This window comes from Aspergillus ruber, assembly GCF_000600275.1.
Source record: "Aspergillus ruber CBS 135680 unplaced genomic scaffold scaffold00003, whole genome shotgun sequence".
Lineage (NCBI taxonomy): Eukaryota > Fungi > Ascomycota > Eurotiomycetes > Eurotiales > Aspergillaceae > Aspergillus > Aspergillus ruber.
The window spans coordinates 358983-381502 of record NW_024467299.1 but is presented as its reverse complement, the minus strand read 5'-3'; the positions used below and the strand labels follow the sequence as shown (position 1 = coordinate 381502).

The window sequence follows — 22520 nt, the reverse complement described above, 5'->3', positions numbered from 1 at the left end:
AAACCTGCACAGTTCCAAGAGATACCATATTAACCGTCCCGAAACACATGTCTAACACATAATATGCATCAATCGACACTCCCCGCAGCAACCTCATTGTGGAAACCAGCAGTATGATATCTCGCCTTCCTCCCCCAAAATACCATGGGAATAGTCAACAACAATATCCCAAGGGAAATACATCCCACCGATATGAACATATTCTGCAGCCCCAGTCCATTTAACCAAGGGTTGATAGCAAATGTAGTAGCGGTGGCGATGCCATTGCGTACGACGGTTATGATAATTAGTCCTTCGGCGATGATCTGAGCATGATACATTAGTTTATTCTCAGATACCATAAAGTGAATCCACCCCATACCTCGCGGTAACTATCTGCAAAGTAACTTAGGGTAATCGCAGGGACAGCACCAACTCCAAATCCGGCAAGTCCTGATCCTATTAGGGGCACAATCCATGATTGTGACTGGACTATCAGCCACTGGGACTGAATACCACAGGAGAAAAGGTCTTACCTTGGCAATGCTAATCCCATACAGAAATAGTCCCAACGGCGTAAGCAGCATCGGCATAATAAGCATATGCAGCCGGGTCTCGGGATGATAAATGCCTTCTCGCCGTCGAGCCATGAAGACAACATAAAGGTCATTCAGCGGTCCACCATACACTGCACCAACTATTGCCCCAATAAAAGGCGCGATGTTTATATTCCCCACTCCAATGGAGGAGAAGTTGTATGGCGGTTTTACGAAGAGGATCGGTTGGGTCGTTGCGAGGACGGCCACCCAGCAGAGGATGAAGGAGTATTCGATCGCTGTAAATGCCACAGCTGGGATGCGGAAGAAGAGAATAAATGGCCGCCACATGTGCTGCCAATATGAGTAGATATTGAAACCTGAGAAGCTACCGAAGACGGCCATGCGTTGTATATGTGTTTTTCGGGTTGGTGTTTGTTGTTCAGATAGGACTGGGACTGTCTGTTGGGCCTCAGAGCAAGGCGCTACAGCATCGCTTTTCTTATCAGTGTCTTCTTCGAGTATTTTGGCTGGAGTCGAATGCTCCTCGCCAATAAAGCAGTTATCGGATTTACGATATCTTGTTTCTCCGTAGGCAAATGTGAACAATATAAGGATGACGGCGTTGAGAATTGCACACCACCACCATACCCAACGCCAACCTTGATTCATTACAATGTAGCCTGCCGGGATCATACTGAGGTAGGTCTGTAAAGGTCAGCTCTGCTCGGATGCAGAAAATAGTAAAAGTGACATACGCCGATGACCACCATCATGGTATAGGCACCCGTCAACGTTGCACGTTGATGGACGAAGAAGAGATCCGATATCTATACCAAGTGAGCAGCTGCAATTTGCTTGATGTGGGAGAACCAACCGATATCTGGATAATGGTATCGTTGATTGATCCCGCTAGTCCGGACAAGACCTGAAGCGCAACATATTGAGCCTTCGTCTTAAATATTGCTTGTCCAACATTGACCAAAACCATTGTAAGTGTCATGCATAGATAAACAGGCTTGCGTCCAAATACTAAAGCTGCTGGAGCAAAGAGGATGCAGCCGACGGCGAGTCCAGCCAAAGCGGCTGCGTAGCTAGCGGTAAGAAAGTCATGTTCAAAGCCAAGCTCAGCTTCCATGGAGTTCCAGGTAACTGTGCCGACATCAAGTCTGTTTGGCCTTTAGTCTTGTGTAATTGGAAGGTTGTAAGATGGGCTGTGAACAAGCAAAGCATACGTTGCAAATACCATTAGAGTAAATAGACAGGCGATGGAGAAGTTGACTGCCTTATCATGTATGGGCCAGTTCTACTAGGGCTGTCAGCAAGTTTCCAGGCTCAACGGCTGTGCAATGCTTACCAATGGTTCATTAGGGTCATTTGATGGCTGCGGGTGGAGGGCAACCTGTCCGTTGACATCACGATTAGAACCCCATATATCAGAGTGTCCTGGGCATCAAAAATTAGGAAGATGAACAATATTGATAGTGATTGGTGGACGAATACCATTTCCCAAGTATACAGTACCCGGGGGCATCTCCAAACTACTGTCTGCCATGGCCTTGTGCCTTGGATACTTGCAATAGTAGCACAAACCCCATAGCCCTTGGGGATATAGAAATATAAATAAGCCATGAATGCGCCATTACTGCTGTGTGCCACTTCTGGTGTGTAGTAGAGATAACCGACACGGACATATCGGTAGATAGCACTTTCTGGTATTCCTTCCTGAGATGGAGAATTTAGTACCTATCACCACAGTATTCTAGGCTCCAAAGACACTATTGGTAACTCTGGTTTCCCCTTTTTTTTTTTTTTTTTTTTTTTTTTTTTTTTTTTTATAGGGCATATGGAACGTGATATAGAATCCACCGCGCAAATTGACGCCATTGGTCACAGATTAGATATCGGAACATTAGTGACAATGCGGAGACGACCATAACACTCACCTCCACAAGTCACTTTTGCATCAATTCAAGGATGGATAACCAGAAGAAGCATTACCGTCAGCCACGCAGGCGACCAGCGCACTTGCGCACCAAGACTGGATGTTTGACTTGTGGGTTCCTCAACACGCATTATCCCCACACGTACTAACAGTTAATAGGCAGAAAAAGAAAGAAGAAATGCGACGAGACACCGGAAACCTGCACGAATTGTTCTCGGGGAAATCACACATGTGCATGGCCATCGGAGTCCAGCTGTGGTGAGCCTAGCAAACTGAGGCACGTCGCGAGCCCAACAAACCAAGGAGCCACTCCAGAAGAATTGACCTTGTCACCCTGTACCATCGAAACCACATTCCATATCGAGTTCAATGGTAATCTCAGACATGCTCGGAAAGGCATGGAAATGGCTAATCCATGCATCTATACACAAAGTCCATTCATATCATATTCACCCGTCATATCCCGCGAAAGCATCCCCTTATTTGAATTCCTGAGAGCGGCATTCTTACCCACTCTCATACACCCAATGGCTCATCCAGCCACGGTCGAATTCGTCAAACAGGAAAACCTACAGTCAGCATCTAGCACTCCATTCCTCATGCATGCTCTCCTAGCATGCTGCGGAGCGGAGTTTCCGGCGGAAGACATGCGCTATCACAGGATTGCGGAGAGGCACTACGCGAAGGCAATTGGTGGGTTGCGGGAGCATTTGGACAGTGGCACTGACTCGACGGTGAGACCTATTGTGCTTTTGATGGCTGTCATTGTGCTTTGTATCTACGAGGTAAATATCATGTCGACTATTTTCATTGGGGCCAGTTGCTGATATTGCCCAGCGATCCAAACCCCGTCTCTCCAGAGGCGTTGACGTCCATCTTCTCGGGGCAGCCCAGTTAATCCAGTTACACCTCAAACAAGAAAAAACATGTGTGCTCTCGAAATCAGATACGACCATGCTTCATCTCATGCTCGAAGCGTTCATATTCCACGCTACAACTAGCATCCCATTCCAGCAGCCTTTTGTGCAGTCCGCAGTTATTGATTCCACCTTTCCACTAGCTGAGCGCGCGTTGGAGGAGTCATCCCACCGTTCCGAAACATGTCTTTACGTTTCTTCTATCATTGCAGTCCGGCCGAAGTTGTTTGGATATATTCGTGAAATAGTCTTGATGCATCAAAAGCATTCAGTTGAGGGAGTTGATATATTGCGATGTTACGAACTGGAACGCATCTTGGATTACTGGGATGGGGCCCTGATAATGAATCGAACTCCGTTCCCTCGTTCACCTTCATATCACGGGGCAAGACCCGATCCTTTTTCACTAGGTCCCAGACTCTACATCCTAGCATCGAGAATCCTCTTAAGACACTTGATCAGTTTTTCATCCAGTTCAACCAGTATAACCATACACACAGATACACACATCCCATCCCTAGTCTCCAATGGGATTTTCCTTATCACCCAACTGCAACCATCTACAGACTACTACGCCGAGTATTACTGCTGGCCGATTCTGGTGGTGGGAATATCGACTGTTGATCGGCTCGACCGAGAGTGTCTGTTATCACAGGTTATGGCATTTTGGAAAGCGACTAGGAATGGGACAATGCGACGGTTGGTGGATATATTGACGAGGTATTGGGGAGATGGACATATGAGCGTCAATGTTTCCGATATGGAAGTTTTTCTGGATTAAACTCTACCTTTATACATGAGAGAAGCCTAATTGGATCTGCTTTTGATTTTCTATTTCTCTCATAGATACCGACTATCAGCCCTATTGACGAATAGCGTCAATTTCCGCGATGATCCATTTTTATTTATGCAGTGGCACGTCTCGGCTAGCGGAACACCATTCTACTTTTTCTACTGCCGTTTTGTATATAAATCGGTATATCCCCAAACTAATGCGATTACAGTCTAACCCAGCCCAATCACCCATTTCAACTGTGCTGCCTGCTAGATACCATGACTACAACAATTTTCACAAACGCCCGCATCTTCACGGGTAGCGGCAGTGACACTTTTCAACAAGCCATGATAATCCTTGGTCACCAAATACTTCACGTTGGCTCAGGAGATGACTCTGCCGTCCTCCGTGCCAAATTATCTGGAGCTCACGAAATCGATCTGAACAACCATATCGTCGTCCCCGGCTTCGTCGATAGCCACGTGCATATTCTCGACTTTGCTCTGTCGCAGCGTCGATTGAATCTCTTGTCCTGCAAATCGCTTGTGGATATTCGAGAGATGATCAAAACATATGCGCAAAAACATTCGGAATTAGAACGGATCGTTTGCAAAGGATGGGTGCAATCGAGCACAGGGGGTGTGGCCCTTGCAAACATGCTGAATGATCTGGATGAAAGACCGATATATATCCAGGCAAATGATCTCCATTCCATCTGGTGCAACACCGCTGCGTTACATGAGCTAAGCGCGGAGAACATGAGTAACCCTCCAGGAGGCACGATCCATCGTGACGAAAATGGAAAACCGTCAGGTTTACTTAGTGAGTCCGCGCATTTGAACGTTGCGCTTCCATTTTTGACAAGCATGGTCTCTATTGAGGAGAAGTTTGCTGCGTTGGAAGATGCAGTCAAGGCGTATACCACTGCAGGATACACAGGGATGATTGATATGGCGATGAACGAGAAGGATTGGGAAATTTTGAAGCTGTTCCACCAGCGGCATGCTGATGGATTGCCGTTCCATGTTGCAGCGCATTGGCTCGTTCCGTACTCGGAAGATATGGATGTCGTGTTCAAGCACGTTGATCGTGCCATTGCGCTACATCAGGAGTTCCATCCTGCCACATCACCAACATTTTGCATTGCCGGTATCAAACTGATAGCCGACGGAGTAGTAGATGGCTGTACGGCGGCCCTAAGTCAGCCCTACACCAACACCACAGACCCGGTTGCTCCCATATGGCCGACAGAAGCGCTCAAAGTCGTAATCCGAAAAGCCACCGCAGCCGGGCTTCAATGCGCCGTCCATGCAATTGGAGACGCCGCCGTGAAACAAGCAATCGACGCTTTATCAGCATCGTCGAAAGCTCAGCCCAGCATACCTCCCCGCCATCGCATTGAGCACCTTGAACTCACCTCTCCCGAAGATGCAAAGCGACTTGGTCAGCTCGGCATTACTGCCTCCGTGCAACCAGTCCACTCAGACCCCGTTCTGTTCCGTGCATGGCCAAGTCTCATCGGTCAACATCGCTGCGGACGCGCGTTTGCGTATCAAGAGTTTTTGGAAGGAGGAGCAAAGATAGCATTTGGAACAGACGCGCCCACAGCTGCGCATTTGGCATTGCCAAATCTATATAGTGCCACGACGCGGAAGTCTGCTATTGAGCCTGATTCTGAGGAGACAGTGAATAAGCATTTTGGGCTTGAATTGGCAAAGGCTGTCGAGGCTGCTACAACTGGGGCAGCGTATTCACGGTTTGCGGAAGGATGGACTGGCAGCTTGAGGAAAGGATTGAGTGCTGATTTTGTCGTTTTGGATACGGATTGGAGGGCTGAGGGCTTGCTTCAGGCGAAGGTGACACAGACTTGGTATAGAGGGGTTTGTCGATCAATCTAGTTGTTAGATTTAAATGGGAAACAACTCCAGGTATTTATGAGATCGATATTCTCGTCCAATGCCTGGTATGCTGTGTCAAGCAGCTGCCTCACGTTGTAACCAATCATCTCGTCCATCTGTTTATCACTAGTAGCGTGGAGTTGTATTGTCCTCTAGTCCTCATCAATCGAAGTGTACTACCAATAGATTAAAATGCCAATGCAGTAATACTTGACAAAAAAAGCATATGTACAGCATTCACCTCAAGGGAGACTATTCAACCAATACAGTCTTTCTATTCACATTCGCCCTATTCCAGGCCCTGAAAAAGTTCTGGGCCCTTCGATCCTCCTCCCAGGGCAACCAAATGCACAGAGGTCCGCAAGACGGGCAATATGAAAGGTTGGCTAAGATTATATTGTCTTCGACGAGCCTGCGTTTTACCTCTCACAATCCAATCATCCGGTCCTCTCTCCTCTTATCACGCTTGCAACCCGACTGCCAACGCTCGAAGAGCCCCGAGTCATACCTGGGAGGCCCGGGACTCTCTGACTTGCGCGGGTATGATGTCCTACTGCCTTGATTTACCCTTCCCTTTCTACCTCTCCATTGCAAGGAAACATGCCGACGTCCAATGAACAATGGTTTGAGCGAAGGACGGAAGGAGTACCTCTATTGGACGAACATACACTCCATGACTCATGGTGCCAACTCGTGAAATTGCCAAATCACGAGAAAGGTGGAAGGGTTTAAAATTCCGAGGTGACTAGTTGACAGACCACTTTGGACGTTGTTTGATACCCAAGGAGATGAAATACTGGCTTCACTAAAATAACAACTATACACACGTGGTATGCGAGCTATGCGACTATTGATGAGTTCAAAAGCTATCCTCTGGCTCTCAGCTCCCTCTTCTGTTGCATCCGGACCCCATTTAACGACATGTTGATCTGGTATTTTGATAACGCGCTTTTTATATTGGCTGAAAGTAATACCAGATAACGGATTTATACAACAGGCGATTATTGAGGCTTGGTGGAAGTCTTCGGGAAGTGTCATGTTCGTCTGTATATAAGTCGCGGAATGAAATGTCTTTTGAAGGCACGTATTTGCAGAGATTGGATATAGAGCAAAGGCAAGTGGAACAAACTAGCCAGAGATGCGTTAGAAGAAGGAGGAAGAGACGTAAGATTCAGTTTCGTGACACCAGCGACAATGATTGGCGAACAATCCCCTTGAAGCTGAACAAGCTGCTGGATGAAGCTGTTGAGGACAGACCTTCATATTTGTAACTATGGAAGAAAGCAGTTACGGCCATCCCGATGCTCAGCCCGACCAACGTGATTAACTTCACTTCCTCTTGCCCATTCATCGGCCAGCTTAGCCACATGGTATATTGTCGTCCATCCGAGATCTCTTTCAATTCCAAGGAGTATTTCAAGAACCGCATCCTGCTCATGGGGCTCCTGGAAGACTTGTCCAGCGACAAACAAGGCTTGCACGGAGTTGATCCGAAACGAATCTCCCGAGTTTCCAAGACTTATGCCACAGATCTCCCTGGCGTGGTAGAGAACCTGCCTGAGAGCATGTCGATAAGACCTCAAGCGCGCTGATACGGTTGACCGGATAGCTGTAGACTCTTGCGGCTCATTTGCCAATAACAATATCTTTACCTGGTGATAGCTTTGCATTGTTGCAGCGCATAGTGGCAAGTCAAACCAAATCTGTTCGAAAGCATCCAAAGTGAGCGTGTGTTGTGGATCAGCACAGCCCCATGCCCGTGTACGAGCAATCGCGGTAAAGACTGGCGGAAGAGAGTCATGCCAGTTATCTAACTCGGTCATCAACATGTTCCATCGGTTTGAAAGATACTCCTGGTTCATCCCGATTGGGAGCTGTTGCCCGGGAGGTAATGCGGAATCCTCGGCAATCAGAGCATCTCCAGCGGTCAGATGGTTTGCGATTTTACCAAGAATCCACGTGAGCTCATTGCTTTTCATGTCTTCTTTAACACCAGAAGAATTGTGGATATCTGTCGTACTAAGGGGACTGCACGTGGGAGAGCTCCGTGCTCATCAGTTGCTAGACCTGCATTCTGCCAGAGACATATGTCCTTCAAATCCAGTCGGGTCTGAGTCTCGCTTATGACTGTGATGGTTAGCCACCACGCATCATTGGATTCGCAAAGTGACCAGAAGCTTACAGGCACATAGCAAGTCTTGTCTTGCGAGTCTCCAGAATATTGGTACCTTTATAGCCATTCTAGGAATTATGATGGTTGATTGCGCTGGCATGAAAGTGGTATTATCATCGAAGAGGGGTAGAGCACCCAAGTGAGCTCTCCAAGCACTACCAGGAGCGTCCATCAATTCGAAGGTGCAGAGTATGGCAACGGCAGCAAGCATCTCTTCCTTTTCAGAAGGGCTATTATTATATGTTTCCATGTCTATGGCTGTTTTCAAACGGCCAAGGGCTTGGTCGTAATGTTTTGCTGATTGATACTGCCATGTCTCCTCGTCAACCATAGGAAGACCGAAGTCGTTGCGTAAAGGTGCAGAAGCCGATAGAGGTGCCGTAGATGCTTTGCAGAAAGAGCGCACACTGCGGATTTCAATAGTGGCCTCGATGCTGCAAGCACGAGGACTCTTGAGGAGAAGTAAGCCGTTGTATCGAAGATATCCATCCTAGATCGTTAGCAAAGAAAATTGGATTCAGTTCAATCCATACGTACCACTGACCTGGGCCTTGCTGAAAATGTCGCAGTAAGTGTGAAGCTATAACCCTATTGAAGGGGCTAAGATCTAAGTTTTCGGAAGGGTAAATGGGGGGAGTATTTTCCTGGGGTGCATCTAGAGCTGCCGCACGTTGAAAGGAGGGAGATTGGACAGAGCCGTAGTCTGACATTTCATGATAGCCAGAGTCGGCATTTTCCACGCCAGTATCTGTCCCTCTATCCGTATTATATTCTTGTGCATCCACAATGGTATCATCATCAGGTGCCCAAGGATCTTCAACTTGGACAAAGGTGACTGATCTGTTGTGAGCAGAGTAAAACGCACTCAGGTTATGACACTTACGCTTGCTTGCTTGGAACCTCAACCCAGGTGTGATTTTTGCCAAACATGGTGGGATGTTGTTCTTCTTGCCAACTGGCACTGTTTGCTCGTTTGCGCCTTGGCGTTGAACGAATGTCCTGACTACGAAATATAGGCTGCTCTGCATAAGTGCAATCCCGAGAGGCTTTCATGCAGTTATCACAGGTCGGTTTTGCCTCATCGCATTTAAGTTTTCGGCCTTTGCAAGTCAAACTGCGGTAATATATGAGCCATCATCTATTGATAATGCTCCGGAGCACATACCAGCCGGAGTAGGAGCGCATTCCCGAGGTAGTGGTGTTCAGTCAGAGCCACCTTAGAGAACGACTATATCAGGTTCAGCAATCACCCGATGAGAGAATTGACAATCTAGCGAAAATCCCTGATATACGTTCCCACATTATCACGTAGAGTTACTGAAGAAATGTCACGTGCTGCTCGTCTTGAATAAGACAGTGGTCTTTTATTTACGCTAGGGAAAGCCAATATAACTCGGTGCCTCTTGCTTTATTCTCTTGTTGACTCACTACCACGGCCTTGCCGATCCCCGACGTGCCGGCACAAATTATGAAAACATCTGCGTCAAGAAACATGGTGCGATGAGCTTATATTCACTTATACATACAACACTCTTCCGCGGTTTTTACTACGTATGGCTGCTTTTTCGAAAAGGGCAAGACACCCGAGCTAAGCATTAACAGCATACCCAGTATGGGTCTCCTGGGTTTTCAGTTTCCCCTCTTTTAATTTTGGCGTTCTCTTGAAGGGTTATTGACCCGAGCATTCTTTTTAAAAGTGGCACATGTGCTCCCCGCATCGTCGACTCGGATCCTTTGCCTTACACTTTGAGGGACTTGGGAGCCAAGGGATATATATAATGGATGCCGCTTTAATTTGCGAACATTTCTGCTTAACCAGATGTCCTATACTTTACCAAAAATCTTAGGATTTAGCCGCTCACTCAACATTCTCATGTCTTCTGCATTACGCCTCCAGCATAAAGTCGCCATTGTCACCGGCGCATCGTCTGGACTTGGGAGGGCAATCTCGCTGCGATATGCTCATGAAGGGGCCAAAGTGGTCTGTGCCGACCTCTCTACTACAGCACGCTCTCAAGTCGCCGAAGAGTTGGACCTCACAACGCACGACCTGATTATCAAAGATGGAGGTCATGCAATTTTTGTCCAAACCGACGTTGGTGATGCGGGGCAGATGGAAAGCCTAGTCAAAGCTGCAGTGGACAGGTTTGGTCGACTAGACATGTAAGTTTAACTGATTGAGCTGTCCCATTCATACAGTTTCATTGACTTTAGCGGATAACAGTTTAGTCAACAATGCCGGCGTAGCGCTGGAAGCCAGAACGCCAGCGGTGTGCCACTTGACAGACGAGGATGTCTGGGACACTACAATGCGTGTCAATGTCAAGTCAGTCTTTTTGGGTTGTAAGTATGCCACTGCCCAGATGTTGAAGCAGCCTCCGCATGCCTCCGGAGACCGTGGCTGGATAATCAACATGTCTTCAATTATGGGTATCGTGGCTGGGCTTGATAATCGTGAGTACAAATCAATGAATCCATCCTCGATACTGAATAGGAAATACTGACTCCAAAATAGCGTCTTACTGCGCATCGAAAGGTGCTGTCAGCAACCTAACTAAACAGGTCGCGCTGGACTATGCACCCCATCGTATCCATGTCAATGCCATCTGCCCTGGATGTATGACTTCGTCTCTCTAGGTCCCTTGATGTTCTAGTGCTGATCGTTCACCTAGATACGCAAACGGCCATTTTCAAGGAGACAACCTCTTACATGACTCCCTTGGATGATCTTAAGCGGAGACACCCATTAAATGGACCTGGCCAGCCGGATGATATTGCTAGACTTGCTGTTGTATTAGCCAGCGACGATGCCAACTGGGTTACTGGTATCCTTCTCCCTGTGGACGGTGGCTATACTGCTAGGTAAACCATTTGGGCGTCGAGAAGCTTTGCGGATCATAATTATGCTGAAGGGTGTTTGACTTAGCCAAAATTGTTAGCTTTTACACTTAGTACGAGTGTCAGACGTCATGTGCTTGTATGTATTTAGACTCCAATATACATTCTATCCTATATATATATATATTATTGATAATCTTTTAAAACATGTGCGACAACCGAACTATGCTTACGGGTTCCATCATATCGAAATCGAACCTCCCTGGGGTACATATGACATTGAATAAACTTCTGGTATCTTTTATCCATTTAGAACGAGCATCTGCAGTGTATGGATCACTCGGCTAGCTTTCCAAATTGGGGATCCTACGCTGAGTATATCTAGATGTCGAAAATTTCCCGATTTGCTTCTTGACACGTAGGTGGAAGCCGACTGAAGCTGCAGCCGAGAATGATCAGAAGTCCAGATGTACAATATCATGCATCAAAATCCAGGTTCTTGCTGGTTACGGAAAAGTCGGTCTCGGGAACATTTCCTTCGCATTCAAATTCAATGGCCCCACGGGGCCGTGGAACCAAGCCCTAGCATGAAAAAAAGCTTATACTTGATTCCTTTCTGTCCAACATGCCCCCAATTCTCTACCTCGAACGCCACGGCCAAGGCGAACACAATATCAAAGTGAGTCCATCCATCCGCATTGAATCATTAGTTAATATTCTCCTCTAGAACTCCTACTATTCCGAGGACCCTTATTAGCCGAGCACAACAGGAAGCATGCCAAGATCTACGAGGTCTGTTTCAACATCATGAAGACATCTCTCTCGTGCTTGCATCACCCTAAATATGAAAAGCACTTTACCAAACCTTCTCAATGCATTACTCCAGCAAACCCACTTCTCCGGCTTCGAATCCGTTTCAAGGCACACAGCAGGATCTTCACTAAACCGATGAAACGGCGGGACTTGGTCCTCGCGGCCACGCAAAACTGCCGTCCACCCGTCGATCAGGCCTTTGAGTCTTGCTGCATCCAAGTAAACGTGCAACCAGGTAACCCTTACCAGGATCTCATTGGCGAATTTGCTGGTGTAGATATCCAGTGCCGGACGGTCTGTGTAGATCCAGTCGTCGCTTATGCCCGGCGCATGCCCTTTGCCAAAGAGGGTGTCGAATCTTTTAATTGACGTGCAGATGCTCGGCTGGCTCGTGTCCCTTGTAGGTAGTGCGGATCCCTTGGGATGGGATTCAATACTCATCTCGTGCTCGACAACTGCTCACATGAACCCTGGGCGTTGCGCATCATACCTTTCTGGAACATGGTGTTCCAGTTTTCCGTCCTAAACGTACATTAGGACAAGGCCATAAGAATCGTAAGAAGATCGTACACTTTTCAATCGCAACCTAGCCCCAAATTTCCTCCACCCCCCCGAGTTCCAGTAATCGATCTAATGAGTGACGCAGTCGCTTTGCGTCCAAGATATCGTTGAATCTCAAAATGCAGTCAACGGCTAGAGACCAGTGAAGTTGGATATCGTCTCTGAAATGAAGTGAAATAATTGTATCCGTGGTCACTGTGAATGGTTCTTCTTTACTGGTGAAGAGGCTCATCATGATACGCTTTGTTCTTTCTTGTCCTGGAGACAGTAAAGTGTGTTATGTATTGTTAATTTTGTAGCAATACAAGGAGGATTGAACGCGGTTAAAAAGAACAGAAAAAAGAAATATCCCATTAGTTCGTACTTTTGTGGTTGACTTTAATTAGTGTTGTCAGTAACGGCTATCTGGTATATCAATAACATTGATGGATATGCTTTGAGTGGTTTGATAATGAATTATGTCAGTTCTCAACTATATCGATACAAGATGCAATGTGTCAAGGCCTGCAGTGTGTATTGGTTCCATTAAAAGCCCTGGAATAAATAATGAGCAATGTACGAGATCGGAATATGTATATTATAACCTAAGCTCCGGGTGCGCCTGCGCTATGCTGAAAATAACAAACCCACCCATCAAATACCCACCAAGATGCCAAACATAAAATGTTAAATAATATAACAGATAGAAAAGAAATCACTCGTCATCACTCGTCTCCTGCCCGTCGAAATCAAGGTCCTCATCCGAGTCACTTCCCCCAAATACATCGTCGTCCACATCACTGTCGGCCCAGAAGTCCTCATCGTCCACTTTGTCCACGGAATTCGTCCGCATAGTCGACTCATGTGTAGGCATAACAAAGCCTTCGGGGATATCCTTCTTTGACTCTTCGACTTGACGGCGGACAATGGCTTTGTATGTTTCGGGTTCTTTGCGGAGTAGGACGCCAGCATCAACGTTTGCTGGGGAGGAGACTTCTGCATCATCGAGCAGGGATAGGATGGAGATTAAAACAGATTCCACGCGTTGTGCGGGGGACCAACGTTCGGAGGCGAGTTCACCGGACATTTCGTCTTCGCCGGGCGGGTGGAGGATGGAGATGCAGAGCTTGCCGTCGGAGTAGATGTTGGGGTGGCAGAGGGGACGGAGGAAGCGGAATTCTATCATGCCATCGTCAGTAAAGATATGAGTGAGAGACAGAGTAAAGAACGAGCGTACCAGGCGGGGAATAGGGGTAGTTCCTGGGGAACTTCATAGTAGCCGTGAAGTAACCGCGGTAGTACATGGATTCGGGATTGAGAACGATGAGACCGATTTTCCAATTGAAAATGTCTTCATTTTGAAGCTGACAGGGTTAGTATTTGTAGTACAGCAGTACAGCAGTATAGCAGTATAGCAGTATAGCAGTATAGCAGAGGTACCAGGGTGGTGTATAGAGCGTACATCGATATTAACCCAGTCTTCCTGCGACAGGGATTTGTATTCGTTCATGAGAATGCGCTCCGCCATGATTCCCTGCGCTGTTCTGTGTAACAGAGAAAACAAATTGAAACTGCCCTTGTCAATGGTCGTGGAAAGGGAGAAGAAAGGTGGTGGTGGTGGCAGTAGTGGCAGAGGCAGAATGGTGGTAATGGTGGTGGCTGATAACGATAACGGAGGGAATCAGTAAGCCTTACCCTTTTTAGTAGGAATGGCGGATAGTGGCGATGGAGCAGATTTTTATACAAATTACGAGCATACCGCTTAGAGTACCGTAGGATATCTGTAGTATGGAGTACTCCATGCATACAGGGTTATATGACTCTTAGTATACAAAACGTGATAAGCAGAGCGTATCAGAAGTGTTTGCGACATTCTAGCGCTATATATTCTGACTCGTTTAATTAAATAACGGCGAAGATCGGATTCCCAGCTAGTACAGTGTTATGGTGTCATAGCTTTTCCGTTACGACAGCCTCTTCTTTTCCTCTTTTGGCTTTCCCCAGGCGGTGACTCTCTCTCTCCCTCTGTCTTCCTCCCTCTTCAGCTCTTCACACCTGTTTTCCATTTCTTATATTTCTTCTCCTCTCCTTCAGCTCTCCTCAGTCTTATCTCCTCCATTCCCTAATTACCTCGAGAATCCCCCCAACCGGCGCCTTTACCGGCTTCTTCCAGTCGCCAGGATTGCCATGACCATCTTTCTCCGCCGATAAAAACCGCGGCGCTACCACCACACCTCACACCTATATTATTCCTTTCTAATCTGAATGAAAGCCATATTCCGTTCCAATTTGCAATGACCTTAGAATGTCATGGCCCGATTTGGGCCATCGATGATGTTTCTCGCTGTTTCCAGCGCAAGTATGTTAAAACAACCTCCGGAGGACTTGGGTGTCGCGACTAACAGCACCAAAAGTTATCTTCAATTCATCTTCCCATTAACCGTCTGCGGTATTTCTCTCCTATTGATCCTCGTTCGTCTCGCCTACCAACTGGCCGTGTCCCGTCAACGTGCGGCTTACAAGATTTTACCCAACGATGCGGTGGATGACGATACTCCCAATGGCCAGGCTGTACAACCCGTGGAGAATGAGAACCCCGACGAGTCGGATCCCATGCTCTCCAAGGCGACCCAGAGTGAAGAGCTGTCGGTGGAGATTGATCGTCCCCGTGGTCAGGTCGCGCTGATTGTCTTCGAAATTGTCGCCCTGGTGGCTCAGGTCGTTCTCTTCGTCGTCGTGCTCTCTACAGATGGGTGGGGTCGTCATGGTTCGCTTCCTGCGATCGGAAAATTGGTCTCGTGGGGATATATCCTGTTCCTGGTGTTGGTCCGACTGGTCCTGTCGACTTTGGACCTCGACTCGCTGCCTAGAATTTGGAACCATACGGCCGTTCTATATGGCTTACAGTGGATCTTCACCGTCCTCATTTTCCGATCGGCACTCATCCACCCCATGTCGAAACGAGCCATGACGTTCAACGTGCTCGAGTTCGTGTTGTCTTCGGTGTTGTTGTCCGTCGCACTGCTGTCCCGTCGAGGAAACAAGCCGGTCTGGGTTCCGCGCGAAGACGGTTTGGAGCCCCCGAGACACCCAATGGCAAGCTTGTTTTCATTGGCCACTTTCTCATGGTTGAGCCCCCTTATCTACAAGGGTTACCGGCAGCCTTTGGAGCTCGGGGATATCTGGAACCTGACCACGTCGCAGAAGGCTGCAGCCGTCCTTCAAGATTTCCGTCACAAGCAACCCGAGGGCAAGTTAGTGTGGAGACTTGGTCGTTATTTTTACGGTACTCTATTACTACAGGGCGCGTGGACCGTCTTCTCGAATCTCTTCACCTTTTTGCCAACGGTGCTCCTTCGCGCTATCTTGCAGTATGTCGAAGACCCTCGGTCCACCACGCCGAACGCAGCCTGGCTATTTGCCATCCTGTTGTTTTGCTCGAGCTCCATCCAGGGAATTGCCGATGGACAGTCTCTCTGGATCGGTCGCAAGCTGGGATTGAAACTGCGTGCGATCATCATTGGTGAAATCTATGCCAAAGCGCTAAGGCGCAAAGCAGGCGCGTCCACAGATTCGGCCCCAAAGAAGCCCCAGGAGCCAGCAAAGAGCGATAAGAAGAAGAGCAAGTTCTTTTCTTTCGGGCGTAAGAAGAAGCAACAACAACAGTCTAACGGCACCGCCGACCCCGAAACTGCCTCCGCAAACAAAGACGATGACAAGGAAAACAAGCCAGATCAAGTGGCCAACATTGGAACCATCATTAACTTAATGGCCATCGACTCCTTCAAGGTCAGTGAAGTGGGTGCTTATCTACACTTCCTGTGGGCCAGCGTGCCCGTTCAGGTCATCATTGCCGTCACTCTGCTTTACCAGATCATGGGCTTCAGTTCATTTGCAGGAATTGTGCTCATGGTCCTTATGCTGCCAGTGAATCTCTTGATCGCCAAACAATTTACCAAAGTCCAGAAGCAGATTCTTGCCGGCACGGATGCTCGTATTCATGCGACAAACGAGATTCTTCAGAACATCCGCATTATCAAGTACTTCGCCTGGGAGCAACGTTTCCAAAACATCGTGGACGAGAAGCGTCGGGCAGAGCTTAAGGCCCTGCGCTTCCGCTACATCATTTGGTCAACTGCGGCTACTGTCTGGTATGGAACACCAATCCTCATCACGTTCACGTCGTTCCTGCTGTACACTGCTGTAGAGCACAAGCGCTTGACCCCCTCGGTTGCATTCCCGGCTTTGTCGATGTTCTCTCTGCTGCGAGTGCCGCTGGACCAGCTGGCTGATATGGTCGCGCACGTTCAAGAGTCCAAGGTCTCTTTGGATCGTGTGGACGAATACTTGAACGAAGAGGAGACAGAGAAGTTTACTCAGCTTCACGATACCAATGTTACCGGGGAACCACCGAAGATTGCCATGGAGAAGACGACGTGCTCTTGGGCCTCTTCCAATGGACGCACACAAGACGATGTTGCTAATGATACGGACGCATTCCGCTTGATCAACATGGACATCAATTTCCACGTCGGGAAACTTAATATCATTGCGGGTGCCACTGGTTCTGGTAAGACGTCTTTACTTATGGCCCTTCTGGGTGAGATGAACCTCGTAGACGGCACCATCTATCTGCCCGGTGGATCGGCCAACCGAACTGAGCTCCCTGTCAACCCTCAAACTGGACTCATCGAGAGTGTGGCTTATTGCGCGCAGGAGGCGTGGTTGGTCAACGATACAGTCAAGGGTAACATCGTCTTTGCCTCGCCATGGGACCAGCGCCGCTACAATGCGGTCATCAAGGCTTGTGCGTTGGAACGCGACCTGGCCATCCTTGACGCAGGTGATCAGACCTTGGTTGGAGAGAAGGGTATCAGTCTTTCGGGAGGCCAGAAACAACGAATTTCTTTGGCGCGTGCCATCTATAGCAGAGCTCGACACCTCTTGCTGGATGACTGTCTCAGTGCTGTCGACTCGCATACAGCCAAGCATATCTTCAGCGAAGCGCTAACGGGTCCGTTGATGATGCAACGGACGTGTATTCTAGTGACGCACAACGTGGCTTTGACCCTCCCGCAAGCATCGCATGTTGTTGTTCTCGAAAACGGCAAGATCGCATCCCAAGGCCATCCGGATAAGGTTGCAGCGTCGGGTGCTCTGGGTGAAGAGATGCTCAAGTCGCGACCGACCTCTCGCTCAGGTTCCCAGCGTATTTCCCGCGTGCCTTCAGACCTGGAACGACACCGCGACGAGGAGCCACCGTCTATTAATGGTACGGCAAATGGTAATTCTACTGGCCAGGCTGATAAGGGCCAGGGCGAAGATGCCAAGCCCAACCTTGTCGAAAGGAAAGCCGTCGGCAGTGTTAAATTGTCAACCATTTTCATGTACCTTCGCGCGATGGGACCGTGGTACTTCTGGATTGCCGCCTTGCTAGTTTTCTGTCTAGAGCAGTTTGGATCTGTGTCAACTAACCTCTGGATCCGGGAGTGGGCCAACGCTTACCAGAGTGAGGATTCCACTCCAAACGATGACACCGGTCGTTTGGCGGCCATGACCGACCTTAAGATGCCATCTTTCAATGCTGGGAGTGTTCCTCGGACGACAATCACACGTGTTCCTCACCTTGGCGCACAGTCTGCCGGCGTCCAGGGTGCGAATGAAGTAAACGTTTCTTACTATCTCGGAATCTATCTTCTGCTCGGTTTTGCCTACCTGGCTATCGCTTTAGTTAGAGAAGCGATCCTTTTCTGGGGTTCTCTAAACGCATCTTCCAAGATCCACAAACGCCTCTTGAAGGCTGTCATGCATGCCAAGTTCCGTTTCTTTGACTCCACGCCCTTGGGTCAGCTCATGAATCGATTTTCCAAGGATGTTGAGGCTGTCGATCAGGAAGTGGCTCCTGTGGCAATTGGTATGGCGCATTGTCTAGCGTCTGTGGTGATGATTGTGGTTTTGATTTCCGTGATCACACCCGGTTTCCTGATCGCCGGTATTTTCGTGACTATGCTTTATGTCGCTCTGGGTGCTGTGTATCTGAACTCATCTCGTGATCTCAAGCGACTCGAGTCGGTTCAGCGGAGTCCTCTGTACCAGCAGTTTGGCGAAACTCTGAACGGTATTGTTACCATTCGTGCCTATGGCGATGGCCCGCGGTTCATCGTCGACAATCACAGCCGCATCAATTCCTACAACCGCCCTCATATCTACCTTTGGGCTAGTAACAGATGGCTTGCGCTCCGAGTTGACATCGCGGGTGCTTTGGTTTCCTTCTTCTCGGCTGCTTTTGTGCTGATCAACAGCAAAACTATCGACGCCGGTGCGGCCGGTTTGTCGTTGACGTATGCCGTCACCTTTACCGAAAATGTGCTGTGGCTCGTCCGTCTGTACTCTGAGGTGCAGCAGAGCATGAACTCGGTCGAGCGAGTGAAGGAGTACCTCGATGTTGACCAAGAAGCGGATGCGATCCTTGCTGAGTCAAGACCTCCAGCGAACTGGCCAGACAAGGGTGCTGTGGAATTCTCCGAGTACACCACGCGGTACCGTCCTGATCTCGAACCCGTTTTGCGTGATGTGTCGTTCTCAGTGCGACCGGGTGAGAAGGTCGGCATTGTGGGTCGCACCGGAGCTGGAAAGAGTTCTCTGGCATTGGCACTCTTCCGCGGTCTCGAGGCAGAGAAAGGACGGATTGTCATTGACGGTGTTGATACGGGTGCCATTGGCTTGCGAGACCTGCGCGAGGCCATCACCATTGTCCCACAAGACCCAACTCTTTTCACTGGAACTATTCGGAGCAACCTCGATCCGTTTGGTCTGTTCACTGATGAGCAAGTCTTTACGGCGCTCCGTCGTGTGCACCTGATTAGCTCCAGTACGTCTGGCTCAGTGACCCCGTTGACTACGCAAACCGCCAGCACCGCTTCATCCACAGTGGCGCCCTCGAACGGCCCACAGGAAACCAGTACTGCCGACAACAAGAACATATTTCACAACTTGGAAAGCCCGGTGTCAGAGTCTGGTTCCAACCTGTCACAGGGGCAGCGCCAGCTCCTCTGCCTGGCCCGTGCACTCCTCAAAAACTCCCGCGTCCTCATGATGGACGAAGCGACGGCGTCCATCGACTACAGCACAGACGCCAAGATCCAGGAGACGCTCCGCGAACTGCGAGACAGCACCATTATCACGATCGCACACAGACTCCAGACCATCATTGACTACGACAAGGTCCTGGTGTTGGATCATGGAAAGGTGATTGAGTACGACCACCCGTGGACACTCATTACCAAGGAAGACGGACTCTTCCAGAGTATGTGTCAGAACAGTGGGAATATGGATGGTTTGGTGGAGGGTGCGAAGAGGGCGTGGGAACACAAGCGGCTGGTTGATGATTCTTGATTGCTTTTGCTAAGGATTCATGTTGACTGACTAATTCCGGTTTCTTATTCTTACTAGTAATCTTTTATTTGTGGTTTATGCGAGGTATAAAAAAATACTGATGTTATGATTTCAGATGTTCATGTGTATATTTTTATGGCATGCATTAATGTTAGAATTTTTGTGGATTTCTTGTACTACTAGGTTCGAACTTCTGACTTGGTCTCTTGCACATTCTTTGACATTACCTGAAGCAGAATAGCATCTCTATATATACCAACATAGAGGATCGAGAACCGCTCAGCAAGACTACTTTTCTATGTATACAAAAATACCACGCAAATATTAAGCACCCCGGAAATAAACCGACCACAAATTCGTCCATATTAAATTCGACTCGTCTATTAATGTCAATTATCCACGGAAAAACTCCCTGATAACTGAGTTATTCCTCGGTCTGTTTCGAATCGACTCGCACCCCGGTTGGTTCCCATTTTTAGGTCTCGGTTAGCATACTCCGGGGGTCTCGTTTCAGGATCAAACCACTAACTGTTCTCAAAAACGAGCTGCCATATATTAATCCTATATTCTTTAATATAATATTCTCCACATTCGGATCTAAATTTCGAACGCCTGTTCGCACATTTTCTGGAAGACTATTTTTCCAGGCCATTCGGGGTCCTCGGCAGACACCGGCGATCCGTCTCAGCGTGGAACTCGGGGTGCCAAAATAATGGCATCAGATGTTTAGGCGAGCTAGTAGTTTCAATTGGTTTTATTTTTGGTGATGGTCCCTGAGCTTTGAGCTCGGAAATGGGGTATAAAAAGGTCGATGGTAACCAGCGTTTTTATCTATCATCCTCATCAACAAGTCACTCGTTCTTCATACACTCTTCATTCGTTCTTTACGTCTCTCATTAAAACACACTTTACTGTTAGTACTTAGTATCAACGCTCATTCAATCAAGTACGGTCCTTTCTACGAATCAACAGATTTGCATACTAACCGCTACCGCTACAGAATGCAATTCGCCGTCCTCTCCACCTTCCTCTTCGCCATCACCGCTATGGCCGCTCCCACCCTGATCGTCGGTTCTGCTCCCGCTGCTGCTGCTGGCGCAGGTGCTGGCGTTGGCGGTGGTGTCAGCGGCGGTGTTGATCTCGATGCTAGCGTTGGCGGTGGCGTCGGCGGTGGTGCCGGTGTCGGCGTTGGCGTCGGTATCTAAACACCTTAATGCAAGCTGCGAAATCCAGGTGAGTAGTTTGCATCATTGGTGGCGGTAAGATAGTTGCTGATATGATAGTAGACGGACGGGTTGGAATCTTGAATTCATGAATGGAAGGAACACTGGTTGAAAGATTGGCTGACTGACTGACTGGTGTCAACTTCCTTAATGTCTTTGTTCAATGTCTTATGTTTCTGTTTTATCTGACTGGATGTATCGATGTTGGATATGAATAATTGAGTCTCATTTGTAAGCACGTCTTAAGTAGACAAAGGAATAGCCCTATTCAGCTGTAAATGTGAGCTATCAATTCTGGATACTTGCATCGGAGTATTCCGTAGGAAAATGTAATGATAATATGAGTTCTGGTGGTGAAGAGAACTTTTTCTAGGTTTTTCACTCCAGCTGAAGTCCTTTGGTGAACATGTCTTCTTTCCTTCCCACCCTTCTTTATACTTCATCCTCTACCTGATACTTTGCTATGTCTTTATATTCTTGATTTGCTCACTCTATATAATCTCTTGTATATGAATCCATATCAGGAAAGCTACTATATTGATCAACAAAATCCCCAGGAATTTCGTGGCACCTAAAATTTTCAGCAAAGCTCTTATGTCCCGGACAGACAGATTTCTGCGCTACGCCTGATAAAACGATAGTGAACACAGCTTGCTCTATTCCTTATTCTTCGATAATTCGTTTTGTCCTTGACCACATCGTATCGTTTGCTTTTAACTGATCTACCCGATGAGCGTGTGAGTCTCTTGCATTGGCTAGAACGCAATGTTCGTATAGCGTCAAGCAGCGCGTTGTAGCCCTTAGATGTGCTGCAAACTTACGGCCCATGGAATATGGTTGTCTTTGGGCTGTTCGTAGTGAACTGGGTTGGTTTCCTCGGAAGAATAGAGGCTAATATGCTGGCGTTGGTACTACGTTTAGATATTTCTTTTGACGCGACAGTCCTCATGGTATATATACTCACCATGGAAACCATCATAACAGAATACGGAAAAGGCCACAGAAAGAAGTTACTGCCTGCCATGGATCACCGTGTAGGTGACGAGCTTCAGAAATGACAGAACTCCCGCAATACTCAAAGTGACTCGCCGTGAAGAAAACCAATATCACTTTCATACGCTTCCAGCAGACTTCCAACTACATAGCCTCATTTCCATTACCTAAGTCTTGATGAATGTGAACAAAATTGAGATCGGATAAGCTGAAGTCGTTTGCCTGAAGATGGAAAGCATCCTGGGGAGATATATAAGCTACATTCTAAGTCCCCGCTACTGCCATACTTTCAGATGATGCATCGTCATAAATTTTGCAATACGAGGACGCGAGAGAATGAGCATTGACTTGGATTTGGCGAATGGGGACGACTCAACCTGCCATAGCTCTTTATGGTCTTAATCATGGGGTGCAAGCATCATCCTGCAGCGCGAGGTGTCCACAGATAAATGTTTCTAGAATATGCTTAATTATTACTCCATAAAAGTATATCAC

At 47.9% G+C, this 22520-nt stretch overlaps 10 protein-coding genes across 10 annotated transcripts; 5 read left to right on the top strand and 5 right to left on the bottom strand.

Annotated features, from left to right (window-relative positions):
* Positions 1 to 68: 68 nt before the first annotated feature.
* EURHEDRAFT_447784 (putative MFS transporter) lies at positions 69 to 2049 on the bottom strand (the record flags this gene model as incomplete). Its single annotated transcript, XM_040783696.1, has 8 exons — positions 69 to 305; positions 362 to 466; positions 516 to 1223; positions 1274 to 1345; positions 1393 to 1684; positions 1751 to 1821; positions 1873 to 1961; positions 2019 to 2049. 8 exons carry the CDS (start codon positions 2047 to 2049, stop codon positions 69 to 71), a joined length of 1605 nt encoding a protein of 534 aa, XP_040642127.1.
* Positions 2050 to 2492: 443 nt separating this feature from the next.
* On the top strand, positions 2493 to 4158 carry EURHEDRAFT_447990 (Zn(II)2Cys6 transcription factor; the record flags this gene model as incomplete). Its single annotated transcript, XM_040783707.1, has 3 exons — positions 2493 to 2575; positions 2624 to 3245; positions 3298 to 4158. 3 exons carry the CDS (start codon positions 2493 to 2495, stop codon positions 4156 to 4158), a joined length of 1566 nt encoding a protein of 521 aa, XP_040642126.1.
* A 272-nt stretch (positions 4159 to 4430) lies between these two features.
* Positions 4431 to 6050, top strand: EURHEDRAFT_447726 (amidohydrolase; the record flags this gene model as incomplete). The annotated part of the gene is made up of 1 exon (XM_040783688.1): positions 4431 to 6050. The coding sequence occupies one exon, from the start codon at positions 4431 to 4433 to the stop codon at positions 6048 to 6050; it is 1620 nt and encodes a 539-aa protein (XP_040642125.1).
* Positions 6051 to 7321: 1271 nt separating this feature from the next.
* Positions 7322 to 9336, bottom strand: EURHEDRAFT_447728 (Zn(II)2Cys6 transcription factor; the record flags this gene model as incomplete). The annotated part of the gene is made up of 6 exons (XM_040783689.1): positions 7322 to 8061; positions 8085 to 8177; positions 8233 to 8539; positions 8563 to 8713; positions 8761 to 9063; positions 9107 to 9336. Coding segments are annotated over 6 exons (1824 nt in total), but the record flags the coding sequence as incomplete, so codon positions are not given.
* Positions 9337 to 10096: 760 nt separating this feature from the next.
* Positions 10097 to 11089, top strand: EURHEDRAFT_448392 (SDR family NAD(P)-dependent oxidoreductase; the record flags this gene model as incomplete). Its single annotated transcript, XM_040783741.1, has 4 exons — positions 10097 to 10386; positions 10448 to 10677; positions 10739 to 10840; positions 10896 to 11089. The coding sequence occupies 4 exons, from the start codon at positions 10097 to 10099 to the stop codon at positions 11087 to 11089; spliced, it is 816 nt and encodes a 271-aa protein (XP_040642123.1).
* Positions 11090 to 11814: 725 nt separating this feature from the next.
* Positions 11815 to 12315, bottom strand: EURHEDRAFT_374519 (uncharacterized protein; the record flags this gene model as incomplete). Its single annotated transcript, XM_040778644.1, has 1 exon — positions 11815 to 12315. One exon carries the CDS (start codon positions 12313 to 12315, stop codon positions 11815 to 11817), a length of 501 nt encoding a protein of 166 aa, XP_040642122.1.
* Positions 12316 to 12439: 124 nt separating this feature from the next.
* EURHEDRAFT_408774 (uncharacterized protein) lies at positions 12440 to 12678 on the bottom strand. The gene has a single exon (XM_040780913.1). It carries the CDS (start codon positions 12665 to 12667, stop codon positions 12461 to 12463), a length of 207 nt encoding a protein of 68 aa, XP_040642121.1. The 5' UTR covers positions 12668 to 12678; the 3' UTR covers positions 12440 to 12460.
* Positions 12679 to 12840: 162 nt separating this feature from the next.
* EURHEDRAFT_383585 (putative ubiquitin conjugating enzyme (UbcC)) lies at positions 12841 to 14227 on the bottom strand. Its single transcript, XM_040779581.1, has 3 exons — positions 13877 to 14227; positions 13652 to 13778; positions 12841 to 13593 (listed from the first exon to the last, which is right to left on the bottom strand). The coding sequence occupies exons 1-3, from the start codon at positions 13940 to 13942 to the stop codon at positions 13130 to 13132; spliced, it is 657 nt and encodes a 218-aa protein (XP_040642120.1). The 5' UTR covers positions 13943 to 14227; the 3' UTR covers positions 12841 to 13129.
* Positions 14228 to 14420: 193 nt separating this feature from the next.
* Positions 14421 to 20158, top strand: EURHEDRAFT_408771 (putative ABC bile acid transporter). Its single transcript, XM_040780912.1, has 2 exons — positions 14421 to 14773; positions 14829 to 20158. The coding sequence occupies exons 1-2, from the start codon at positions 14709 to 14711 to the stop codon at positions 19807 to 19809; spliced, it is 5046 nt and encodes a 1681-aa protein (XP_040642119.1). The 5' UTR covers positions 14421 to 14708; the 3' UTR covers positions 19810 to 20158.
* A 188-nt stretch (positions 20159 to 20346) lies between these two features.
* EURHEDRAFT_408770 (uncharacterized protein) lies at positions 20347 to 21298 on the top strand. Its single transcript, XM_040780911.1, has 3 exons — positions 20347 to 20755; positions 20810 to 21042; positions 21096 to 21298. The coding sequence occupies exon 2, from the start codon at positions 20811 to 20813 to the stop codon at positions 21012 to 21014; it is 204 nt and encodes a 67-aa protein (XP_040642118.1). The 5' UTR covers positions 20347 to 20755; position 20810; the 3' UTR covers positions 21015 to 21042; positions 21096 to 21298.
* Positions 21299 to 22520: the final 1222 nt, after the last annotated feature.